At 39.3% G+C, this 21,937-nt stretch overlaps 1 protein-coding gene across 27 annotated transcripts in view; it reads right to left on the reverse strand.

Moving 5' to 3' along the window:
• The window catches only part of RNF180 (ring finger protein 180), a 271,039-nt gene that overhangs the window by 176,265 nt on the left and 72,837 nt on the right, over positions 1 to 21,937 (reverse strand). For 19 of the 27 annotated variants that reach the window (XM_070519608.1, XM_070519599.1, XM_070519601.1 and 16 more), the window contains one exon: positions 5,861 to 5,995. The exons of 7 other annotated variants lie outside the window; for them this stretch is intronic. In XM_070519608.1, coding sequence (XP_070375709.1) covers positions 5,861 to 5,995 — 135 coding nt within the window. Of the gene's footprint in view, positions 1 to 5,860; positions 5,999 to 21,937 lie in introns of those variants that run through there. One more of the 27 variants, XM_070519612.1, reaches the window with a different exon arrangement.

Raw genomic sequence — 21,937 nt, forward strand, 5'->3', positions numbered from 1 at the left:
TATAAGCCCACAGTCTGAACAGATTAGGGCCCCATCCTTATGACCTCATTTAACTTTAGTTACCTTCTAAAGACTTATCTCCAGATACAGTCACATGGAGGGGTTAGGACTTCAACATATGAATTTGGGGGAAGGACCTAATTCAGTCCATTGCATGTGGTAAGATTACGTATAGAATAAATATATGCTAACAATAAGAAAAGGAAAGATATATAAAATGTAATAAGCAATAAAAATATGATTTATTTCAATATTATAGCCAGTGAAGGAAAGACAACACCAGGATAATAAAGCCAGAGAGAAAATGAGCAAAATACCTAGCCAAAAGAGATGAAGGATAGGGTACATAATCCAACAATCAATTCAACATTCATTGATCACATTTATGACCACCACTGTATTGGTAGTGGTGGTACAAAGATGAAACACTGCACAGCCTGGTAATGGAAAAACAGGAATAACCCAACAATTATAATGCTTTACACTAAGTGCTGGACCATTCCTCAGTTCCCATTTTCCTCAGCTCACTGGAATCTAGTACCCAACCCTACAACTCTCACAGCTACAATGAACGTTGACCAGTGATCGCCTCTTTGCTAAAACCAATGCATACTTTTAATTCTCACGAGTCTCTCCATATGGCCATACAGTTTGTATGCCAATTGTGTACAGATCTGGGGGGCAGCTTTCATAGACTGTAACCGTCTACAATTGTTCAGTGTACAACCTTCACCTTGGAGGCAGTATCTGATCTTCTACATCTCCCCACAACGTTCAGTACGACAAACCAATCTCCCCTGGAAGACGTTTGTCCCTTGGCTTCCATAAAGCCATATCCTGATTTTCAGTCCTTTCTCGCTACTCTTTTTTTCCTACTTTATGAGCTTCTTTTTTTTCTGTCCATCCTCTAAATGTTCCTGCGTCCTCTTTTTTCTCACTCCATTCATACTCTGCATGGTGACCTCATCCACTCTCACAGCTTAACTCACCACTTACATGCTGATGACTCCCAACTTGACACTTTTCGTCAGAACTCTGTTCTGAACCCCATATCCATAGAACCACCCGCCTCATAGAAATCTCTATCTGAATGTTCTATAGGCTACATAAACTTGACATGTCCAAAACTGTATCAAAACTGACTAAAAAAGTAAAACTGAGTATATCATCCCCCCCATCGCCCAGACTTCACAAACAGAGACCATTTCTGTTGTTTTATTTTTATGTTTTTAGGGGTTTTGTGTTCTTATTTTGCTTTTGGTTTTGGTTCTTGCCCACATTTCATGTATCTTAGTCCTGAAGGTAGGGTAGGAGTCCCCTTTTCTCCTTTGGACATTGTGGATTGTCTCAAAATTCCCTGTCATATGCCTTACTACATGTTAATGGCTGGAAAACTAAAGCTCAAATGTCCCAGATCCCCTTAGAGATCGAGTCCCACAATGACCTAGCTTCCATCAAGTGGTACACCTGCTCAATATTATGAAGGCAGAAGCAATAACTGTATTTGCGCTGTTTCTTCTGGCAAGTTTGCTTTGGGAGGTACCTGGTTATTCTGCAGCAGAAATTATAGTGATTCCAAGTGTCCAGTTCATAGTTTTGTGAGGGGTGACAGGCAGAGTGTGAGACTTCCATTTCCTGGCATTGGTCAGGGCTAAAAAAGTGTGGTCCTGGAGCCAACAGCTCTGGATGCTGTATCCCCAGTTTCCTGATCTTCTGTGTTGTTCTGAGGGCCATGCATGTCTGCATGAAGTGTGGAAGACAGGAGACAAAGTCCAGGGTTTGCTCAAGGTGGGGAGACCCTGAGGGAGAATGCCTACACAAAGCTGAGTTATAATCTCAGTGTAAGGATTAAAGAGAAATAAATCTGTTGCTCAGAAGGACACAGAAAGAAACTTGCCTATCTCAAGTTTCGTATTCAGTCGAAGGAAAGGAAAAATATCTTCCCCTCAGGGTATAGAAGAATTTCTTCAACAAAAAGTACCAAACGTAAAGGAGATGATTAATAAATTCATCTACATTATGTCATGAACTTCTGTTTATCAAAAGATACCACAAAGAATGAAATACAAGTTACATAAACTAGCAAAGGATATCTACAATACAATAACCAATAAAGGATTAGTATTTAGAATACATAAAGAACTTCCAAAAATCAAAACAAAGCTACCTAATATAAAAACAGGCAAGAAAAAAAGACATTTCACAGAAAACACAAATGACCTCAGAGAATGAGAAGACATTAAATGTTGGCAAAGATGTGGAATCACAGCAATGCTCAACCACTGCTCATGGGACCATCATTTGAAAACAGCTTAGCATTGCCCAGGAAAGTTGAACGTGGCAGTACCCTACGGCACTGTAACTCCACTTCTAGTAATATACTCCTGCCCATGTGTGCCAAGATACATGCAAGAAAGCCCACAGCAACACTGTTGTAAGAGCAAAACAACTAAATGTAACTCAAGATAGACATCTGAATTATAAATTGATAGAATGAATGATAAATTGTGATGTATTAATAAACTGGAATATTACACAAAAGTGAAAATAAACTGGAATTACACTAAACATGGTGATATTAAGTAAAAGCAGCAATTCCCAGAAGAATACCTACTTACAGTGTGATTCCATTTACAGAAAGTCAACAAAACACTTTCAAAAACAACTTACATTATACACACATGTATTTTCAAATTTTTAATTGTATAGTTTAATAGGTAATATAAATTATAATAATTTGATAGGTGATAGATTTAACATTGTTTCAGCATGGCAACTGATAAAATTACTTTACATTCCAATGTTTTATTTCATAGTTTCCTTTAATCAAAACAGATTTTTTGTTCATCTTTAACATTTTAATGAAATGTTTATATTTCACATATATTAATTTTTACATATTTAGGTTTTATATATTTATATAAAGTACTTTTATTTTATGAAATAGTTTCAATAGTTTTATATATATTATTATGCATATACATAAACATTTTATTTTATATATAAAGCTATAGAGACAAAAAGCAGATCAGTGGTTGCCAGGGGCTGGGCATCAATGCAGGGCAAATGGGCCTGAGGAAATTTTGTAGGGTAATAGAAAGGTTTCAAAACTATATTGTAATGGTGGTGGCACAACTCAAAATTTACTAAAAATCACTGAAGTGTATTTTACTATGGATGAATTTTATGGTTTACAAATTATACTTAAAAAGTTGTAAAATATATGTATTTATATATTTTTTCTTTCTTTCTTTCCTTCTTTTTCACATTACCTCTTCCAGGAAGGCTTTTGTGACCAGCCCTGGTAGTAGTTTGTTTGCATTCCTCTGTTACAGTACTTATCAAATCAGGCTATAATGCTTGGCCTATTTTCAACTAGAGTTAAAAGCTCCTAGAAGACAAGAATTTTTGATTCTGTATCACTCTCTTCCACAACCCATCTCAATAGATCCTAGAGCAGTACTTGAAACTTTCTTGCTCATTAAATATTTATTAAATGAATTAATGAATAGGAATTCTCTAGGTAAATAAAAGAATAAGCCACTCTGTTGAAAAGGTGTAAAATGCATGATATCCTGAGGGCGGAACAAAGGCAGGAAAGAGAGTGTAGAGGTTCAGAGCACTGGCTCCAGACCCTCACTGTCAGGTCCAATTGCAGCTGCCCTGCTCAGTCCAAGTGTGATCTGGGCATATTATTTAATCTTCTGTGCCTCAGTTTCCTTATCCATGAAATGAAGATGATAGATTATCTTCCTCATGATAATCTATCCTTATACTATAAAACATAAATCTTATAAAACATTTAAAACAATGCCTAACCGATGCCTCAACATCATTAGCCACTAGAGAAATGCAAATTAAAATTATGATATACCACTATACATCTACCAGAATGGCTAAAACTACAAAGACTGAAAATACCAAGTGCTGGCAAAGATGCAGAGCAACTAGAATTCTCACCATTGTTACTGAAAGTGAATATTCACTTTGGAAAACTACCAGCAATTTCTAAAAAAATTAAAAATACACCTATTCTATCAGACCCCACCCCCCACCCCCACAAATTCATTCCTATGTATCTATCAAAAAGAAATAACAAAACACAGAGAGGGCTGGCCCCATGGCCTAGTGGCTAAGTCTGGCATGCTCTGCTTCAGCAGGCCAGGTTTGCAGGATTGGATGTCAGGTGTGGACCTACCCCGCTACAGAGGTGACCCATATATAAATTAGAGCAAGACTGGCACAGATGTTAGCTCAGGGACAATCTTCCTCAGAAAAAATAAATAAATCACAGAGAAAGTATTTTACAAGAATATTGATAGCAGTTTTATTCATAACCCCAAACTGGAAATTCAAATGTCCATCAGCAGAAAAAATTGATAAACTGTGGCATATTTATAAATGACATACTACTCAGTAAAAAACAGAAAAAACTACAGATACACACAAAATATAAATGAATCTCTAAAACACATGCTGAGCAAAATAAGTCAGGTACAAAAAAGTGCATGCTATATGATTATATAATTCCACTTGAATAAAGTCAAGAACAGGCAAAACTAGTCTATGGTGATAGACATCAGTATAGTGGTTGCCTGTGAGAAAGAGAGTATTGCCTGGAAAAGAGCAAGACAGCCTTTAGGGTGATAGAAATGTTGTATTTCTTCATCTAATTCACAGCAGGGCTGAAAAAAATTATCAAGCTGTATACTTAATTTTTTTTTTACTCTATGTAAATTAAACCCAATTAAATATGCATAGCATGAAAAGGTTTTTTTCCCCAATTAAAATGTTTTGTCAGCTGTCACTACATCTGGCGTGTGGTGAGTACGCAACTAAAGTTATCTACTATTATCAGTTCAAGTTGGCTAATCTATTAGAGTGGAGAGGAAATAACCACGATCAAATGTGGCTGAGGCAAAAAACAAAACAAAACTAACAAATAAAAAAACTGTGTTGCTCAAAGGGGAAAAAAACAAAGATATGTGATTACAGATGCTGTTTTTGTTGCATTGGGAATTCTGTGTGAAGTCTATGAATTACTACTTAGTTTGCAACTCTTTGATATTGCCGCTTTCATATTGCTGCTAGAGAAGTTTAGGAATTCTATTTTTGTCGTTTTAAAAACATTTATTTTGGGGCTGGCTTGGTGGCACAGCGGTTAAGTTCACACATTGCACTTCTCTGCGGCCCGGGGTTTGGTAGTTCAGATCCCGGGTGCGGACATGGCACCGCTTGGCACGCCATGCTGTGATAGGCATCCCACATATACAGTAAAGAAAGATGGGCATGGATGTTAGCTCTGGGCCAGGGTTCCTCAGCAAAAAGAGGAGGACTGGCAGTAGTTAGCTCAGGGCTAATCTTCCACAAAAAAAATAAATAAAAACATTTATTTTTAACAAGACAATCAATTAAATGTTTTTAAATATTTTTCAGGTTTTCCTATTGACTTTTTAAACTATACACGAACTTTCTTTCCTAGGTCCATATTGAATATTAAAAACTATATAATAGGATATTGAATTTCTTAATTCTTAATTCTTAATAGGACCTTGAATTTAATTATGTGGTGATGCCTAAGGTTCACTCATGGTGGGGATTAAAAAAGCATGGACTTCAACTTATGACCAATCTTGCCCTTGGAACTTTAAGGTCACGTTAATGTTAGCAGCTGAAGGTAAAATTAATTGTAACTGTGAAAGGTGGGATGCCTTTTGAATACCACTTTGAATTGTTTTCAGTGGGTCAGATAAAATAAGGGAAAAGCTAAGTCAGGTGTGGAGGGATATGTGCGCACACGTGGGGGTGCCTGCAGCATTCTTATGCTAGGAAATTGAAGACTGGAGTTAGCAGTACTCACCTTAACCACTTGACTCTCAAGATATTTCATGAAACAATCAGAACTTGCTACACATTTTCTACATTTCCAACAACGAAGAATACTTATGTCTTCTTGATTATAATTTTTAGTTACCAATTCTTCACTTCTTTTCATCTGTGGGAAAATTAATGCATTTTTAGAATATTAAACTGTGTCGGATTAACTCAATTTTCTAAACCCTTAGCACAGCATTAGCTACATTGGAGCAGAAGGAAGAGAATTATCATTATTTGAGGTACCTACTAGTTATCAGATCTCAGGCTAAGGGCAGCCTATAAAATATGTCTGGAATTGAAAATTCCACTTAATTACGATGATGATGCATTATGTTAGTGACTACCAGCTTATTTTATTTTTGCAGAACATTTTATGCCTATTTCTTTCGATTTTTCTCATATAAAAGTGGCAAAAGGCAACTGCTGAAGGGTCAATTATAGTTACTTCAATGGCTTTAAGAGTCATAAGAAAGAACTATAAATATCTGTGTAAATAGGAAGTTTTGAATAGCCACAGCATTAAATTTTAAACACAATAGGATTTATTGAGTTGTAGTTAATTCTGTGAAAACTGAAAGTACTTACTTTAAATTGGCAACAAAAATCCTTTATCCCAAATGCAGTAATTTCTCTTGCATACTGTACTCAGTGAAACAGTTAACTATACCACATCTTGTTGGTATGTGCAAACAGACAGTTAGAGAATAGCCCTACCAATTCTGTAGTCTATTTTTACATCTGAGATTTTATGTCAATACTGTGATTTGGACCAATTTGGGGAAACAGTTTTATACTAATAGTAAGGATTCTGAAATAGGTGCAGTGTATTTAATAACTTGCCTGGTAACTATTCATTATAAAGAAAGGAAATGTTAATTTATTAAGCCACCCACAAGGACCTGCCTAGTCCCCTGGCCACAATTCTCATTTTTTAGCTTTTTCATTTTTCATTCATTCAGTAAACATTTACTAAGAGCTAACCATATGTTCCATAATGAGTCAAACTCTGGGGGCACAAAAATGAGTAAGTCATTTTCTGTCATAGAGGTGCTCACTATGCTATGGATCAATAATTTTCTACTCTAGATCATTAGAATCACTTGGGAAGCTTTAAAAAATAGTGATGCCTAGAAATTTCAACTTATTCTGAGATGGAGAGGGAGTCAGGAACGTGTACTTTTAAAAAGCTCCCCAGGTGGCTCTATAGTGTGGTCAGGTTGAGGACAGAGATATACTACACAAACAATTAATGAAAATGCAACAGCTGTAAGAACTATAAAAGAGGGAACACAGATGCACCTTAACCCAAATTTAAAGGAAGGATTTAAGGAACTCTGGCTGGCAGGGCACAGCATGACCTTTTGGTAGCCAATCTAGCTGGGACCTTCAGGTAGCTTAGGCAGCAGTTCTGTCTCCACTGACATCTTCAGAACCCATCTTAGCCCAGCTGACCACTCTATTTAAACTTTGTCCTCAATCATCATCAATAATATCTTAATTTGCAAATGTCCTGACCTCCTCCTTCTTGATGCATTGTTGAATCCCCCTCCTTTACTTCTTTAGCATGACTTTTCTCTCTATATATCTTTCTTAGCATCTTTGATCCTCATTTCCCTTTTAACCACCAGTGGTTCTCAGCCAGGAGTGGGGACTGCAGGGAGGGATCATATCAGAACCAACGATGGAGAAACTCCATATCTGCCTATGTTCTCCCCCTCCCTGAGATACACATACACTCTCCCTGTCTCTCCTGCCTCACCTCTCACCCTGCCAAGATTCTTCCATGACCTTTTGGGTGCGAGAATGTGGTTAGAAAAATCCCTGTAGGTGAGTCCAAGAAGTCTTCACTGAAATTCACACCCTGTGTGACAAGTCTTCCATATCAATTATTTTTTTAATCTCTATATCTAGTTTTGATCTTTTTCCAAAGTTCAAGACCAATATTTTCAACTTCTTGATGTCAAATGCACATCTCTACATGAATCTCCATCAGGGCCTTTGTACTGGCTGCTTGCTCTATCTAGATCTGTGCTACCCTATAAGGTAGCCACCAGTCAGATATTATCGAGCACTTGAAATGTGGCTTATCTGAACTGAGATGTGCAGTAAGTATAAAACGCACACTGGATTTTGAATACTTAATAGAAAAAAAAAGAATGTTAAGTACTTCAATAGTTTTTATATTAATTTAATGTTGACATATTTTTAATATACTGTTAAGTAACTGTAAAAATTAATTTCACTTGTTTCTTTTTACTTTTTTAATGTGGCTACTATAATCTTTAAAAATTACATATATGACTTGTACTATACTCCAACTGGACAGCACTAGACCTTCTTGCCCAGGTCTTTGCATGGTTGGCTCCCTTCTCATCATTCAGATCTCAGGTCAAAGTCATCTCCTCAAAGGTGTGGGATAAGAAGCACCTGGGGAGTTTATTTAAATATAGGTCAGAAAGCCACATCCTCAGAGATTCTAATTCAATGTTTTTAGGGTAGAAATCTACATATTTTATAAGCACACTAAGGTATTCAATAGTTCAAACTACCTTATCACCATCTAGTCACCTCTCACCCAACTTCCCTCTACTTCTCTTCATCTCCCGTGGGCTTGATACACTCCTAGGAATGACATGATGCATATTCAACAGTAAGGAGAAAAGGTAATATGAATTTGATGCTGCAGTAGCTCCCAGGTACTTCCTACCTTCTGCCATAGCTTCTTAAGCTACACACTACAATCGAAGTTGAATGCATTTATTTATAACTTTTAAATTTCTCCTTTTTCCTTCCTTCTCTCACAAGCATACCTCAGACAGTCCTGAATGTTACTGCAGTCTTTTAATCTAAGTGATACCTTTGAGAATTGTAAAAAAAAAAAAATCACTAAAGAAATGCAGACATTTTGTAACTTCTTTATTTTGATTAATTTTGCCTATTTTAACTGCTAACACTCTTTGGTAAAAGAAGGAATGAATTCTAAAAGTGAATGAAAGTAACAGTTTGTAGGACCCATGTATTAACCTCTCGCACACTACTTTCTTAGGGAGAAATATAAAAAAAGGTAGAAATTACATACAGAATTGATAAGTTGTGAGGAAAGCTGAAATGTACTTTTCAAAATGGTGTGTGTATATTTGCATTCATATGTAAATATTATTAATCACCATATGATGAGTGCATGTTAAGTTTTTGTTCCAAGGAATAGGTTTAGTCACTTCTGGAGAGTTTTGAGCAATCTAGGATACATTCAAATATATTTTAAGTAAAAGTGCCAATGATGTTCTGATTGGACCAAGAAGAGACAGTAGCAGAAGGAAAAGTCAGGTGATTTTTTTGAAGTTAATTTTAAATTGTGTTTTGGGCTACAGATATTCATTCATTCAATAAATATTTGCTAAGAACCTATTATTTTAACAGGGAACACAAAGAATAGCAAACATGTGTATTGTGAAAGTATATGAAAGGGTGAGTGGGATTCTAAGCCAGCTGGGTAGAAGAGAGTAGGCAAAACTGTCAGGGTTCTCAGAAGGAAACATCTAAGTAAAGAACTGATCCTGAGGTGAAACGGAACCTTCTTTCCCCAAATGCTTCTCAGGCTGATTTCTTATAAGGGTAAAGGGCTAAAATATATTTTCTTTATGTGAAATATATTAATATGATATGAAGCATGGTCTTAACCAAAAGGTTGACGATAAGTAGTTATCTAACTTGCTATGCTTTTTTTATATTCTTTTATATTCTTTTTGAATCATAATCAAGATAGAATTCAATAATCAATAATCAAGAAAGGATTCTGATGAGAAAATGGCAGCAAAGATAAGCAGACTGACCTGGCTTCGAAATCCTTTGTTTCTCATGGACAAAAGGAGTAGTTACCCAGAGAGGCTTTTTGTTGGATACAGAGGCAGCTATACCTAGGTTACTGTAGAAGATTGCTAGATAATGGAGACAAAAAAAAGTGGGTATCTTCTCGTAGATAAAGCACTGACCTGGAAGCCAAGAGATGTGGCCTTGTTTATTTTACTTATTTATCGCATCATCTTCCCCAAAAAAGAGTTTAAAGCTCCTGGCACTTTTATTGTTTGCTCTGTCTTTCCTGAACAGCATTTACTTTTGAATAGTTCATGTTACCTAAGCCTCCATTTAGTACTTACATCACTGCATCACCAGGTATTATACTAATGTGCACATTTGTATCGTCCTCTAAATTGTAAGCTTCCAGAGAAAGGGCGTAACAAGTGTCTCAAGTCCGTATTAGTTTGCTAAGGCTACCATAACAAAGGACCACAGTCTGGGTGGCTTTAACAACAAAAATTTATTTTCTCACAGTTCTGGAGGCTAGAAGGATCTTAGGACCCAGGGGCCGTCAAGGTTGGTTTTTGCAGAGGCCCCTCTCCTTGGGTTTTAGAAGCCTTCTCATGTGTCCTCACATGGTCCTCCCTCTGTAGGTACACATATGGTGTCTCTTTGTGAATCCAAATTTCCTCTACTTACAAGGACACCAGTCAGACTGACTTAGGGCCCACCCAAACAGCCACATTTTAATTTAATCATCTCTTTAAAGGCCTTATCTCCAAATACAGTCATATTCTGAGATACTGGGAATTAGCTCTTCAACATACGAATTTGGGGGGACACATTTAGCCCATAACAATCAAATATCATGTGCCTACTGATGTGATGCAATTGGAAGTACTCAGCACCATCTATAAAGTCTTCTGTAAAAAAAGAAAAAATTAGGGGCCGGCACAGTGGCACAGTAGTTAAGTGTGCACCTTCCGCTTTGGCGGCCCGGGGTTCACTGGTTTGGATCCCAGGTCGGACATGGCACCACTTGTCAAGCCATGCTGTGGTAGGCGTCCCACATAGAAAGTAGAGGAAGATGAGCTCAGGGCCAGTCTTCCTCAGCAAAAAGAGGAGGATTGGCAGCAGATGCTAGCTCAGGGCTAATCTTCCTCAAAAAAATAAATAAATAAAAATTAACCTGAACCAAATCAAACATCTAAATTTAAGAACCACTTTTTATTTACTATATGAAGAACAGAGAAACATGTTAAATGACACCATGAGGATACACTAGCCAGAGAGAATGTAGGAAATTCTACAGGACAAATGACCTGATTTTTTCAACAAATAAATAAATTCTTAAAGAGGGAGGAGAAAATTAAGAGATTTAAGATATCAATTAAATGCAATATGTAGACCTTGTTTGATTCTTGATTCAAACAAATCAACTCTAAAACTACATTTCTGAGACAATTGGGGAAAATTATACATGAACTAGGTATTAGCTGATATTAAACACTTAATTTTGTAGATGTGATATATAATGCTGTTGTTATGTTTTTTAAAGGTCCTTAGACTAGAGATAAATATTGAAATTTGGGACATTTGCAGGCAAAATTACATAATATAGAAACAAAGTATATAATATAGAAAAAGGAAACATGAATGGAAGAATAATAGTAACTATTAAAGCTGGCTGATTGACACATGAGGATTCATTATACCATTCTATTTTTGTGTATGTGTGAAAATTTTCCTAAGTTTTTCTTTAAAACTTAATAAACAGAATTTTCAGATGAGACTCTTCTCCACCTTCTACTCAGAGACTAGGTCAATACAGACTTCCTTATAATCTCTCTGTATCAGCAGACTGTTTTTTCTAATCTACTGTGCTACTGAGAACATTGCCCTTAGCAAGTCCTGGCTTTACTTGGAGGAGTCAGTTCTGAACTTCCTTCCTCATGGGTACCCAAGGCCTTGGTCTTCCACATGACTGTATTAAAACCTAAGTCTCTAGATTAGTGAGCCTAGCAACCTTACCCTAACACCAAAGATAGTTCTTATGTCATGTGTCTACTTGCCAAGCTGTTGGAGGTAATGCAGAGAACGTGACCACCAGTTGACCTGAGAACTGGACCTGGGCAACTAGAGGCTCCTCACCCACTCCTCTGTGCTTGGAATGTACACTCTCCCCCTGTTCCCACAGTGGGTGCCATTTTCAAGGACACAGCCCTGAGACAGCAATGTGTTGTCGAGACCTGGACATAAACCATCTGGATGGTTTATGTGACTGCTGGGTTCTGTATAAACTTTTTAAGATTTGGCGGCCAGGTATGGAGAGCTACTCATCTTGTGGCTGCTCAAGACAAGCCTCACAGGAAAGCTTCTTTCCTTATTAAAACTGCCACCTACCATCTGGAGGGGTCTGCCTCTTTCTTCAGTCTTTCCTTGCCCTTTGTGTATGGGGGCTGGTTTCACATTTCATTCTGGAAGCTCCCAAGGTTATGAACCAACAATTCGTGAGCCAGCCAGGAGACAGAAGAAATAGGCCATGGGAAAGAGGCAACTACAGGGGAAACGCCAAGCTGGCCATCAACCTCTGTGTTGAGAAGTGTAGCTTGTATGTTAGATGCCTGTGGACTGCCACATGAGTACAGGGATGTCCCAAAAGTGCCAGCTGTTTTTATGCATTTGTTTGAGAAACTGCAGGTAGCATACTTTGGCAAAGAGGAGAAACTAATGGCTGCCGCAGTGAGCATGCCTCCACTGTGGGCAGTTTGGCTAGCCACTGATGCCCAACTAGAGGCTAAAACTTAAGTTAGAAAGTTGAGGGAAGAGCTGAAATTAGAGGACACATGAGTTGTCCACTACTCTCTTAAGCTTCGGGGCTGAGAGACAAGGTAGAAGAGCAGAATAAGAAGTTAGAGACCTTAGCACGCCATTTTGCAAAACTAGGAGGGCACAAGCTGCTGTAGGTTAAGTTGCCAGCACTTGTGACAAAGCCTTATTAGGATGCTAAGAGGCAGAATCCCTGGGAAAGTGAAGAGAGCAAAGGGGAGGGTGTCACGATGATTGACAATAAAACAGACAGAGTGCCCCATGTCATCGGACGCCTAATGCAAAGGAAAATTTTAAATAGCAACTACCCTAAACTGCTGATAACAGAACTATACACCCTAAAACTCCTAGGAGAAAACTTGCATTCTTTCTTTGTCCACTGCAGTTATAAATCCTATCATATCTTTGAAACGTTAACACCCGAGGAGGTAATCAAAACAGAGACTGAAGGAAAGGGAAAAGAGGCTTTTCAAAATACAGAGTGCTACACAACCTCCTTGCCCAAAATCCTCCATAATTATTCATCATGGGGAAATACAAATCTTAAAACTTTTCTCCATAAATATTAGTAAAAACCTTTTAGCCACCTGAATGGCTACCTGAAGTACAGCTAAAGTTTTGGAATGAAAGTTATGGGGTCTCTGTTGTGTCTGTCTGCATGTCTGTCTATGGATATTAGGCATATGTGAAGTTTTTCTCCTTCCAGAGGGTACTGTGAAAATTATTTTATAAAAAAACTACATTCAACTGGCTTAAAGAAAAAATCAGCTTTAATATCAATAATGTACTTATGTAACACTGAAACTGAATTTTCTTTCATCTGATAAAAAGAAAGTTTTCTTGAAGTATTGGTCTGTTTTTTTTTTTTTTCCACTTTTTTGTACTGAAGTATATTAACATACAACATTATATTAGTTTCAGGTGTACAACACAATGATTCCATATTTGTATATACTGTGAAATGATCACCACAATAACTCTATTTATTATTGGTCTGTTCTTGATAAGATTGTGAAAGGTTTTTCTTGACCTTTTAAGTAATATGCCTAGATAACAAAGACTCTTTGTTTTATCAAAATAATTTCTTGAGCTTCATGTTGTCTTTATCAGGTCTTTGATTACTTAAGAAAACTGAGTCTTCTCCATTAATAGAGCTAAGGTTTTTTTTACAACTATGTAACTTCCTGTATTTGCCTTTGAAGTTTTTAATTGTCATTTTGGTTAAATGAATAACTAAATATTGTTTCACAGTGACCTCTGATCCTATTTAAACAAGTGTTTTCAACCTTCTGATATTTTTGACAAACCTCCCCAAAATCAAATTCTAAATGAAATCTTGTTGACCTTGAACTAACTTTGGGATTTTCCAGAGGGCCTCTAGAACATCTTGAAAGATGTGTTTTCTCTTCTTAGAAAAAAGAGATATTAAACTAATTAGGCTTATCTGATACATTAAATTACATGGGAAGCATTGCCAAATAAAGTGACACTAAATTTACTTCAGGTTATTTTATATTAGTATATGTGTTTTTGTTTGGTTGGTTTTTATTTTTGTTTGTTTTTGTTGGTTTGTTTGTTTTGCTGAGGAAGATTAGCCCTGAGTGAACATCTATGCCAATCATCCTCCACTTTCTATGTGGGTTGCTGCCACAGCATGGCTGATGAGTGGTATAGGTTCATGTCCAGGATCTGAACCTGCGAACCCAGGCCCCTGAAGCAGAGCATGCTGAACTTAACCTCTACAACACAGGGCCGGCCCCAATATATGTTGTTAATATAAGTGTTCCTGCGAAAGTGCGTCATCTTCAAAGAGATTCATGCTAAAGATTCTAACAAGACAAAAACAAGGTTTCTGATAAGTAAGATCAATTTACCTTCAAGTGGGAGGGGCAACAATGGACCTTTCACATGATTCCCCATGGCTGCCTGAACAGCCTCACAATATGTCATGGGATGGTAACACGAAATCTGTCTCCGTTTTTCTTCCCCATATCAGTAAAATGGACCCATTACATTGATGATATAATGTTAACACGTGAAGACTTGCCTCTGTTGCAGGACACTCTGCAGACTTTGCTGGAACGTCTATGAGGGAGAGGATGGGCAGTGAACCTGCAGAAAATTCAAGGCTCAGGCACCGCCATAACGTTTTGGGGAGTCCTTTGGTTGGGTAAGATGTGCACTGTCCCAGAAGCTATGACTGATAAAATGCAAGCCTATCCAACTCCTAAGAATATGGAAGAGACGCAAGCCTTTGCAGGGATTTTGAGGTTTTTGAAAGACTTATTCTCCACCTAACAGCACTTCTGTCCCTTATACCACCTGGTAAAGATAGAGTATCTATGGGACTGGGGATCAGAGCAGCAAGCCAGCTGTCAGAGGGCAAAAATTCTAGTGAAACAAATTAAAGTTCAGGCCTCTCCCAAGCAGGGCTATGATTTCAGTTAGATGTGTCTGTGACTCTAGAAGGTATGGGTTGAGCACCGTGGCAGAGACAACAAAAGGAGAGAATACCCCTAGGATTTTGGTCCCAGAGAGTACAAGGGGGCAAAAACCTGATATGCCCCCAGAGATCAACAGCTGCTAGCAGTGTACACAGTGCTCCTCTAGGTAGAGCCTCTCACAAAGGAACAGCATATCATGGTAAGAACTTCCTTTTCCTATCAAGGAGTGGGTTAAGAATATGTTCCATCAATCCACCACTGCCATGGCACAAACCCCCACTTTGACTAAGTGGCATGCCTGTTTGCAGCAGAGGAGCACCCTGTCTGCCAGCCCACTGTCTCTAGAAATGCAGGTGCTTCTAAGCCGTGTAGAGTGTCCAGTTCCTCCAAATGCCCCCATCCCTATTCCTGTAGTGGCCCCTGTAGTCTGTAGAGAAGGAATAAAAGAAATTCCCAATGATGTCTGGTATACAGAAGGAAACAGAAACAAACTGCAGCAGCCAGTGGGCTAAATGCAGAGTGGTTTGGCTGGTGATCATTCCTGAGCCCATTAACCCTTTGCACTGAGAGCTGGGCTCTTCTAAAGGTATTAACCCTATGGCTTGGAGAAGGGGAAGCCGATGGATGGACGATCATGAATAAGCCTTTGTGGGATCAGGATACACAGAAAGACATTTGGGTTCACCTACAAGAGCCTGAGGCAATCCCCATTATTTTCGATGTCCCAACTCATAAGGCATTAACACTCCCTGGCAATCAGGAAGCTGATGCTGTAGTTGCGTCACGAGCCCTAGCAACTGACCCATGCAGCAGAATGAATGCTTAATAAGAGCAGCCACTGCAGCATCCAGGTGGGATGGTGTATTGCCAAAGATGCCGGATTGCTCTTGAAATACAGTGACTTGGTTAATGCAAGAAGAGCACATCCTGTGTGTTCTAAACAACACCGAGGCAACTATCAAAGAAGTCTGGAGTCATTCACTGGAGTTCCCAAATGGTAAGGGACTGGTAAATTGATTATATTGGCCCCCTCCTCCGAGTGAGGATTCTAAATATGCCTTGGTTTCTGTGGACCTTGCACCTGGCTTTTTCCTGTTGCAGAGCAAACCATGCTGCCACCATTAAGGGATTAAAGAAGCTGAGTATAAAGTACAGATATCCTTGTTGCCAAAGTGATAGCATTCACATTTCAAAGGTCATGATATGCAAAACTGGGCAAAAGAACATGACATCAAATGGAGGTTCCATCTCCCCTATAATCTACAAGCAGCAAAGTTAATGGGAAGGATAAATAGAATATTAAAGCAACAGATTAAATTACCAACAGGTAAAACTTCCTGGACTAAAGTACTGTCCCAGGCTTTAGTACATTTAAATGATCAACCAGTAGGGCCTATTGCCCCATACGCCTGACTGGGGACCCCTACTGAGACACCCAATACCATAAAGGTATGGAAGTCATGGGAAACACTGTCTTATCATCATGGATCAACATGCTATGTTGCTGAGAATACCAAGCCTCATCATGCCTGGGGAAAAAATTATCTCCTGGATTTTGCAATGGGATATCCTGCTGAGATGAGTGAGTTACTTCACACCATTGGGTGAGAGGGAGCTATTCAATCTCCATTTGAATCTCACTGTCCTGCTGTAAGCTGGACCTGTTGAAACACAACTATACCTGGAATGAAAAATGCACCACTGAAAGACGGGAGGAGGTATGGGTTCTGGTCTGGCATATGCCACCCCTAGTCCATCTCCTCCTGCCTGGCAGTGCTGCCAACATACATGGTATACACAACCAGGTCAAATTCCTAAAGCTGCCAACCTCCCTCTCCTCAAGGCCAGATAGGCACATTCTGTTTTCCACTGGTATGATTATTTGGCCACTGTCTTTGTTCCCTCCATAGGCCTGGAGGATATTATAGCACATATAGAAGCCCTAACTAAATTCACCCAGCAAGCCTTAAATGATAGCCAACAAAAGCCTGCCCTTACTGAACAGTGAAAGGTCTCTAATGAAAAAAGCTGTCCTCCAAAATAGAATGGCCTTGGACATTACTGCCTTGTAAGGTGGAAGGACCTATGCCATTTTCCAGAGTGCTGTATGTTCACACCCGATGCGTCTGCTAATGTATCATCTTTATTAAATCACATGAGGCTGCAAGCGAACACCCTGAGTGATCCAACCCGCAGCCTAGGGAACTTAATAAATCAATGGTTCAGATCATGGGGCTCTTGGTGGAAAACCTATTACTTATTTTGGGAATTATCTGATCTGTGTTTTCTTTTGCGTGTGCCTCTATTGCTGCTGTGGTATCTGCCTCCAGGGCAGCCAGATGCCACCAAACAAGCCACGTCCATGCCAGTGAAACCTCTTGCTGATTGCTCACAGCACATTGCAAAAGGGGGGCATATAAAATTTCAAAAGTCAGTTATAAGGGGTGAAATGTTGGAGGGGGTAATTGAGAGGATGTGATCACCAGTTGACCTGAGAACTGGAACTGGGCAATGGGAGATTCCTCACCCCCTTCCCTGTGCTTGGAATGTACACTCTCCCCACCTCTTTCAAGGACGCAGCCCTGCGCGAGCAACGTGTTGCAAGACCATCTGGATGGTATATGTGACTGAACCCAGTTAAAGTTCTATGTAAAACCTTAGGATTTGGTGGGAGGGTGTGGAGATCTATTTGTCTTGTGGGCACCCAAAAGAAGCCCCATGTAAGTTCTCTTGCTTCTTAAACCTGCCACCTACCAAGGAGGGCAATCCTTGCCCTCCATGTACAGGGGCTGGTTTCAGATTTCACCTGGGAAGCTCTCAAAGTTATAAACCAACACAAGCTCTCCCCACCATGTTCTTTTTGGCTCCTGGGCTTTCTTTTATTTTGCTACAAAGTCATCTGTGCAACTACACAGCACATAATCAAATATTTCTAGAGAAGTTCTAGGTACTTGTAGCATAGGTTTTCAGGTTATCATAACCAGAAGCCTCCCTTTCTGTTGACCACTGCAAGAAAAACTTCTAATTCCTGTTATTTGGCAATGTAACACAGAGTTATAGTCATGATTCTCACAGTTTGTTCTGAAAACTGATTCAAAGTGTTGAAGGGAAGGGTTTATAGGGGAGGAAAGAGGATTAAGGTGGATTGAGGGCAAAGCTTCCTTGCCAGCTCTTTCAAAAAGGTAGAATAGGACAGAATCTCTCTTTTTAACAGACCAAGGACGAAATATGGGGAGAGGAAGACATTTCATCCCAAATACTCTATAACCAATAAGTAAACGTGTGACCTCAAAAATTCTGGGCCAGAAATTGCACTGCTAGTCACCAAGATTTTACTTTATGAAAATAGAAGCATTTTATTCTCCACACTGAAAGTAATGCTAGCCCTGATAGCAGTTCCACTACATGAAAGCCAGTACATATGGAGTTAAAACCAAAATCACCTACCCCCTTTCCCTGCCTCTCTAAGTCACATTTATATATAAATATTGGTTTCTTTAACCTTTGTATCCTTGAAGTTTATTACAGGAAAATTGATACCCAGAAAATAACAAGAAGCTGAAGCTCCCCAGACCCCAACTCCTCTGCTTCCTGGCACCAGAATCCACCATCCATCAACGAGGCAAACAACCAAGAACACTCACTTGTGGATTCCCTTATCTCACCATCTCCGTCCTTGAAAGCAGCAGGCCAAACACAGGCTCCTGGGAAAGCACCAACCAGCAAGGCCACACGCTGCCCCTCCCCACAAGCAGCCACATTCCTCACAAGCTTTAAAAACCCTTAGCTCCCATCTTTTGAGGAGATGAATTTGACGGCCTACTCTTGTCTCCCAGCTGCAAAAAAACCCCCTTCCTTGCTGTAAGTCTGGCATTCCAGTTTTCACTTTGGCCGCTCATGTGCGACCGGTAAAGAGAACCTGTGTTTGTGGTTGGTAACAAAGGTGGAGTCCTTGTTGAAAATGCAAAATACATCATTATTCTCCTGTTCCCTTCAGGGGCTTCCTAGTGCTCTGCTGACCAGGCTGCTGCCCCTGCTCTGCCCCAGTCTGCTCTACAGTCCAGCAGTCTAGCCTTCTTTCAGCTTCTCCACTCCACTGGCTCGCTCCTCCTGCTCCTATCCTGGGATCCCTGGAAAGCTTGCCTCTAGGTTCCAGGTAGTATTGCCATATCCTTCAAGTCTCAGCTTAAATGCCCCTTTCTGGGGGACGGAGTGGGGTCTCCCTTAACCTATTATTTTCCTCCAAAGGCCTTTCTAGTTCTCCTTCAGAAAATTCGTCACACTTTTAATTACTTGTTCCACGTCTGTGTTCCTTCCTGAGTTGCACACCCCTTAACAGTTAATCTACTGTATCGCTAGCACAGTGTTGGGCACTTATTAGCCAAACAAATGAGTGAATAAGCAAGCAGGCATAGGCAAGACAAAAAACGTCATTCTTTCCTTACTTTGCTTAAATTCAGGACACAACTTATTCACATCACCAGGGTAAATTTAGCAAATACCACCAAAGGAAGTTGCTCTCAGGCCATAAAGCTGTTATAGAGACTGACTTTTTAGAGACTCCATTTTAGAACATGACCTGAGTTTCATGACATCATATGTAGTTTGATGACTATATGTTACTGGAAGTATTCAAATTATTTACAATCCTTTTTATGAAGCTATCCATCAGAAAATAGTACTTTTTCTCTTTTTAATTAGTAATGCGCCAGAAAGTGGTAGATTCTTCATATGTTTTAAATGAAAATCTCTACATATGAAACATGAAGTCAAGGAGTTGGTATCTTAAATATCAGCTAATATTTTTTAGCATAGCACTTAAGTGGCAATAGCTCCTTTAATCATCAGCACATTCCTAAGAGGTAGGGATTGTTAACTTCATTTTATAGATGATGAAACTGAGGCCTAGAGAAGTTAAGAAACTTCCCAAACTATTCCCACCATTTTGTGAGGAGGAAGTTCTTATTTTCCAGAGTCTTGAGATTTCTAAGAACAAGAGAAGTGAGGCAGATTGAAGTCCTTACAGATAGTTCAAAGTTGGGATGGAGAAAAGTGCTATTTAGTCATTTACTGGAACAGGGGAGACAACAAATATCATTGGCTGTCTTCCCCTCGCTGCTGGCATCTTGGCTGAAATAGTAAGAAAAGTAGAAGGTAAGAAATGGAAGCAGTAACTAGCTCCAAGCTTCAAGATCTACATTCAGTCTCATTTTTTTTTGCTGAGGAAGATTCACCCTGAGCTAACATCTGTTGCCAATCTTCCCTCTATTTTGTATATGAGCCACCATTACAGCATGGCCAGTGACAGATGAGTGGTGTAGGTCCATGCCCGGGAACTGAACCCAAGCTGCAGAAGTGGAGCACGCCAAACTTAACCACTAGGCCCCCAGGGCTGGCCCTACATCCAGTCTTGATCAGCTTTTGGGTGATCAGAAGTATTCTCCTTTAGCCATTCTAAAAATAAAATAGAGCCCAATAAGTTACAGAGTCCACAAAAACTCTGAGACCACACTCCAATCTTACCATATGGATACTGGTACTTTTTCACTTATTAACATTCACTTTGCCTTTGTGTACTTTCTCCTCTTTCTTTGGAATTATGCAATCCACATCACAGCATACCCGATTTTCTATCATTTATTCTCTTGTTCTTATAAGTTCACCACTGTCTGGTAGCAAATACTTCTGCACACAGCTGTTCTATACAGTCCTTCAGCACGGATCTGCCTCAAATCCAGTGATGCTCTTAAAAGGTGTCCTAAGGTGAGGATTTTGCTTATAATCCTAAAACAGCCACACTACACGTTGTTTCTTCTGTCTTCTCATTCAGTGAAGCACTTGGAGACTCCTCAAGTATGCAGGGTTTAGCTTGCCTTCTTTAAATGTTTCCAGATACCCAACACACTAACTTATCCTACATTCTGAACAGTTACTCATGACTTTCAGTAAATCCAACATCCAGTTTCAGAACAAAACTTTTAATGGTGATTAGTAAGATCATTAACGTAACTGATTCAATTTGTAAAATTTCTTTAAAGTTCAGTTTTTTGAGAATAACACTATTTTAAAAAGCAGCAGTTGCACATTTCCCCCCTCACACAAAATCTTATAAGGAATCCCAAAATATCAACTGACAAAAGCAAGGACGGGGTTAAATATTTCACTATTTTCAGAATCCCTAAGGCACAAATTGAGCACTGTGGATATAAAACACAGTATTCATGTGATTACTACCTATCAAGTCTCAAATTAATGTTATATTACAATTCCTTTCAATAATAAATCTTCCTTTGTTCCACAGAACTTCAGAGGTTTCCTTTTAGGTTGCTTTATTTTTTTTTCTTCCTGTACACTTCAAACATGAGGAGATCTTCCCAGACTTAATATTAAATAGACAGGTGAGGAAATTACCCAAGGTCACTTTTCTGCCCACCTGCTCAGCCCTACAGTAGCAGAGCTTGCTGACACACAAAGTACTCAGTCCGGTTTCCCTGTCTCTAACAGGCCTTCATGACCTTCTACTCTGTTCTTCAGAGGGAGCACCTTGCACTATCCTTTATTGCCTATCTGTTTCCCTGAGAGAAGAACTGACTGACCCATGAAAACAACCGTAGCTCCAATTGCTGCTCTGTATTATCACCAGGGTTCTCCGCATCTCAGGTCTCCAAATGCTCTGTGGCACCCGCCACAAACCCCCTACATTCTGCCTAGTGTCTTCCTGGAATTTGCTGGGAACTCAGAAATTGAAAGAAAATCCAGCAGTTCCTGCCTCACAGAGCAGTGTCTGAGAGGTAGAGAGGGATGTCTTCCCAGTGTGCTGGTTAGCAGAGGACCTAAAGCGTCTCAGGGAATTGACTTAAGGGGCAGAAAACACCCTCTTCGTCTGAATTTATCGGGCAATCTGTATCAAGAGGCAACGGTGGGATAGGGATATGCAGGTGCTGGCGTGGAGAAATTCTTCTCAGTTGAGGATAATCCACTTCTTAATT

Source organism: Equus asinus, chromosome 10 (assembly GCF_041296235.1).
Source record: "Equus asinus isolate D_3611 breed Donkey chromosome 10, EquAss-T2T_v2, whole genome shotgun sequence".
NCBI lineage: Eukaryota > Metazoa > Chordata > Mammalia > Perissodactyla > Equidae > Equus > Equus asinus.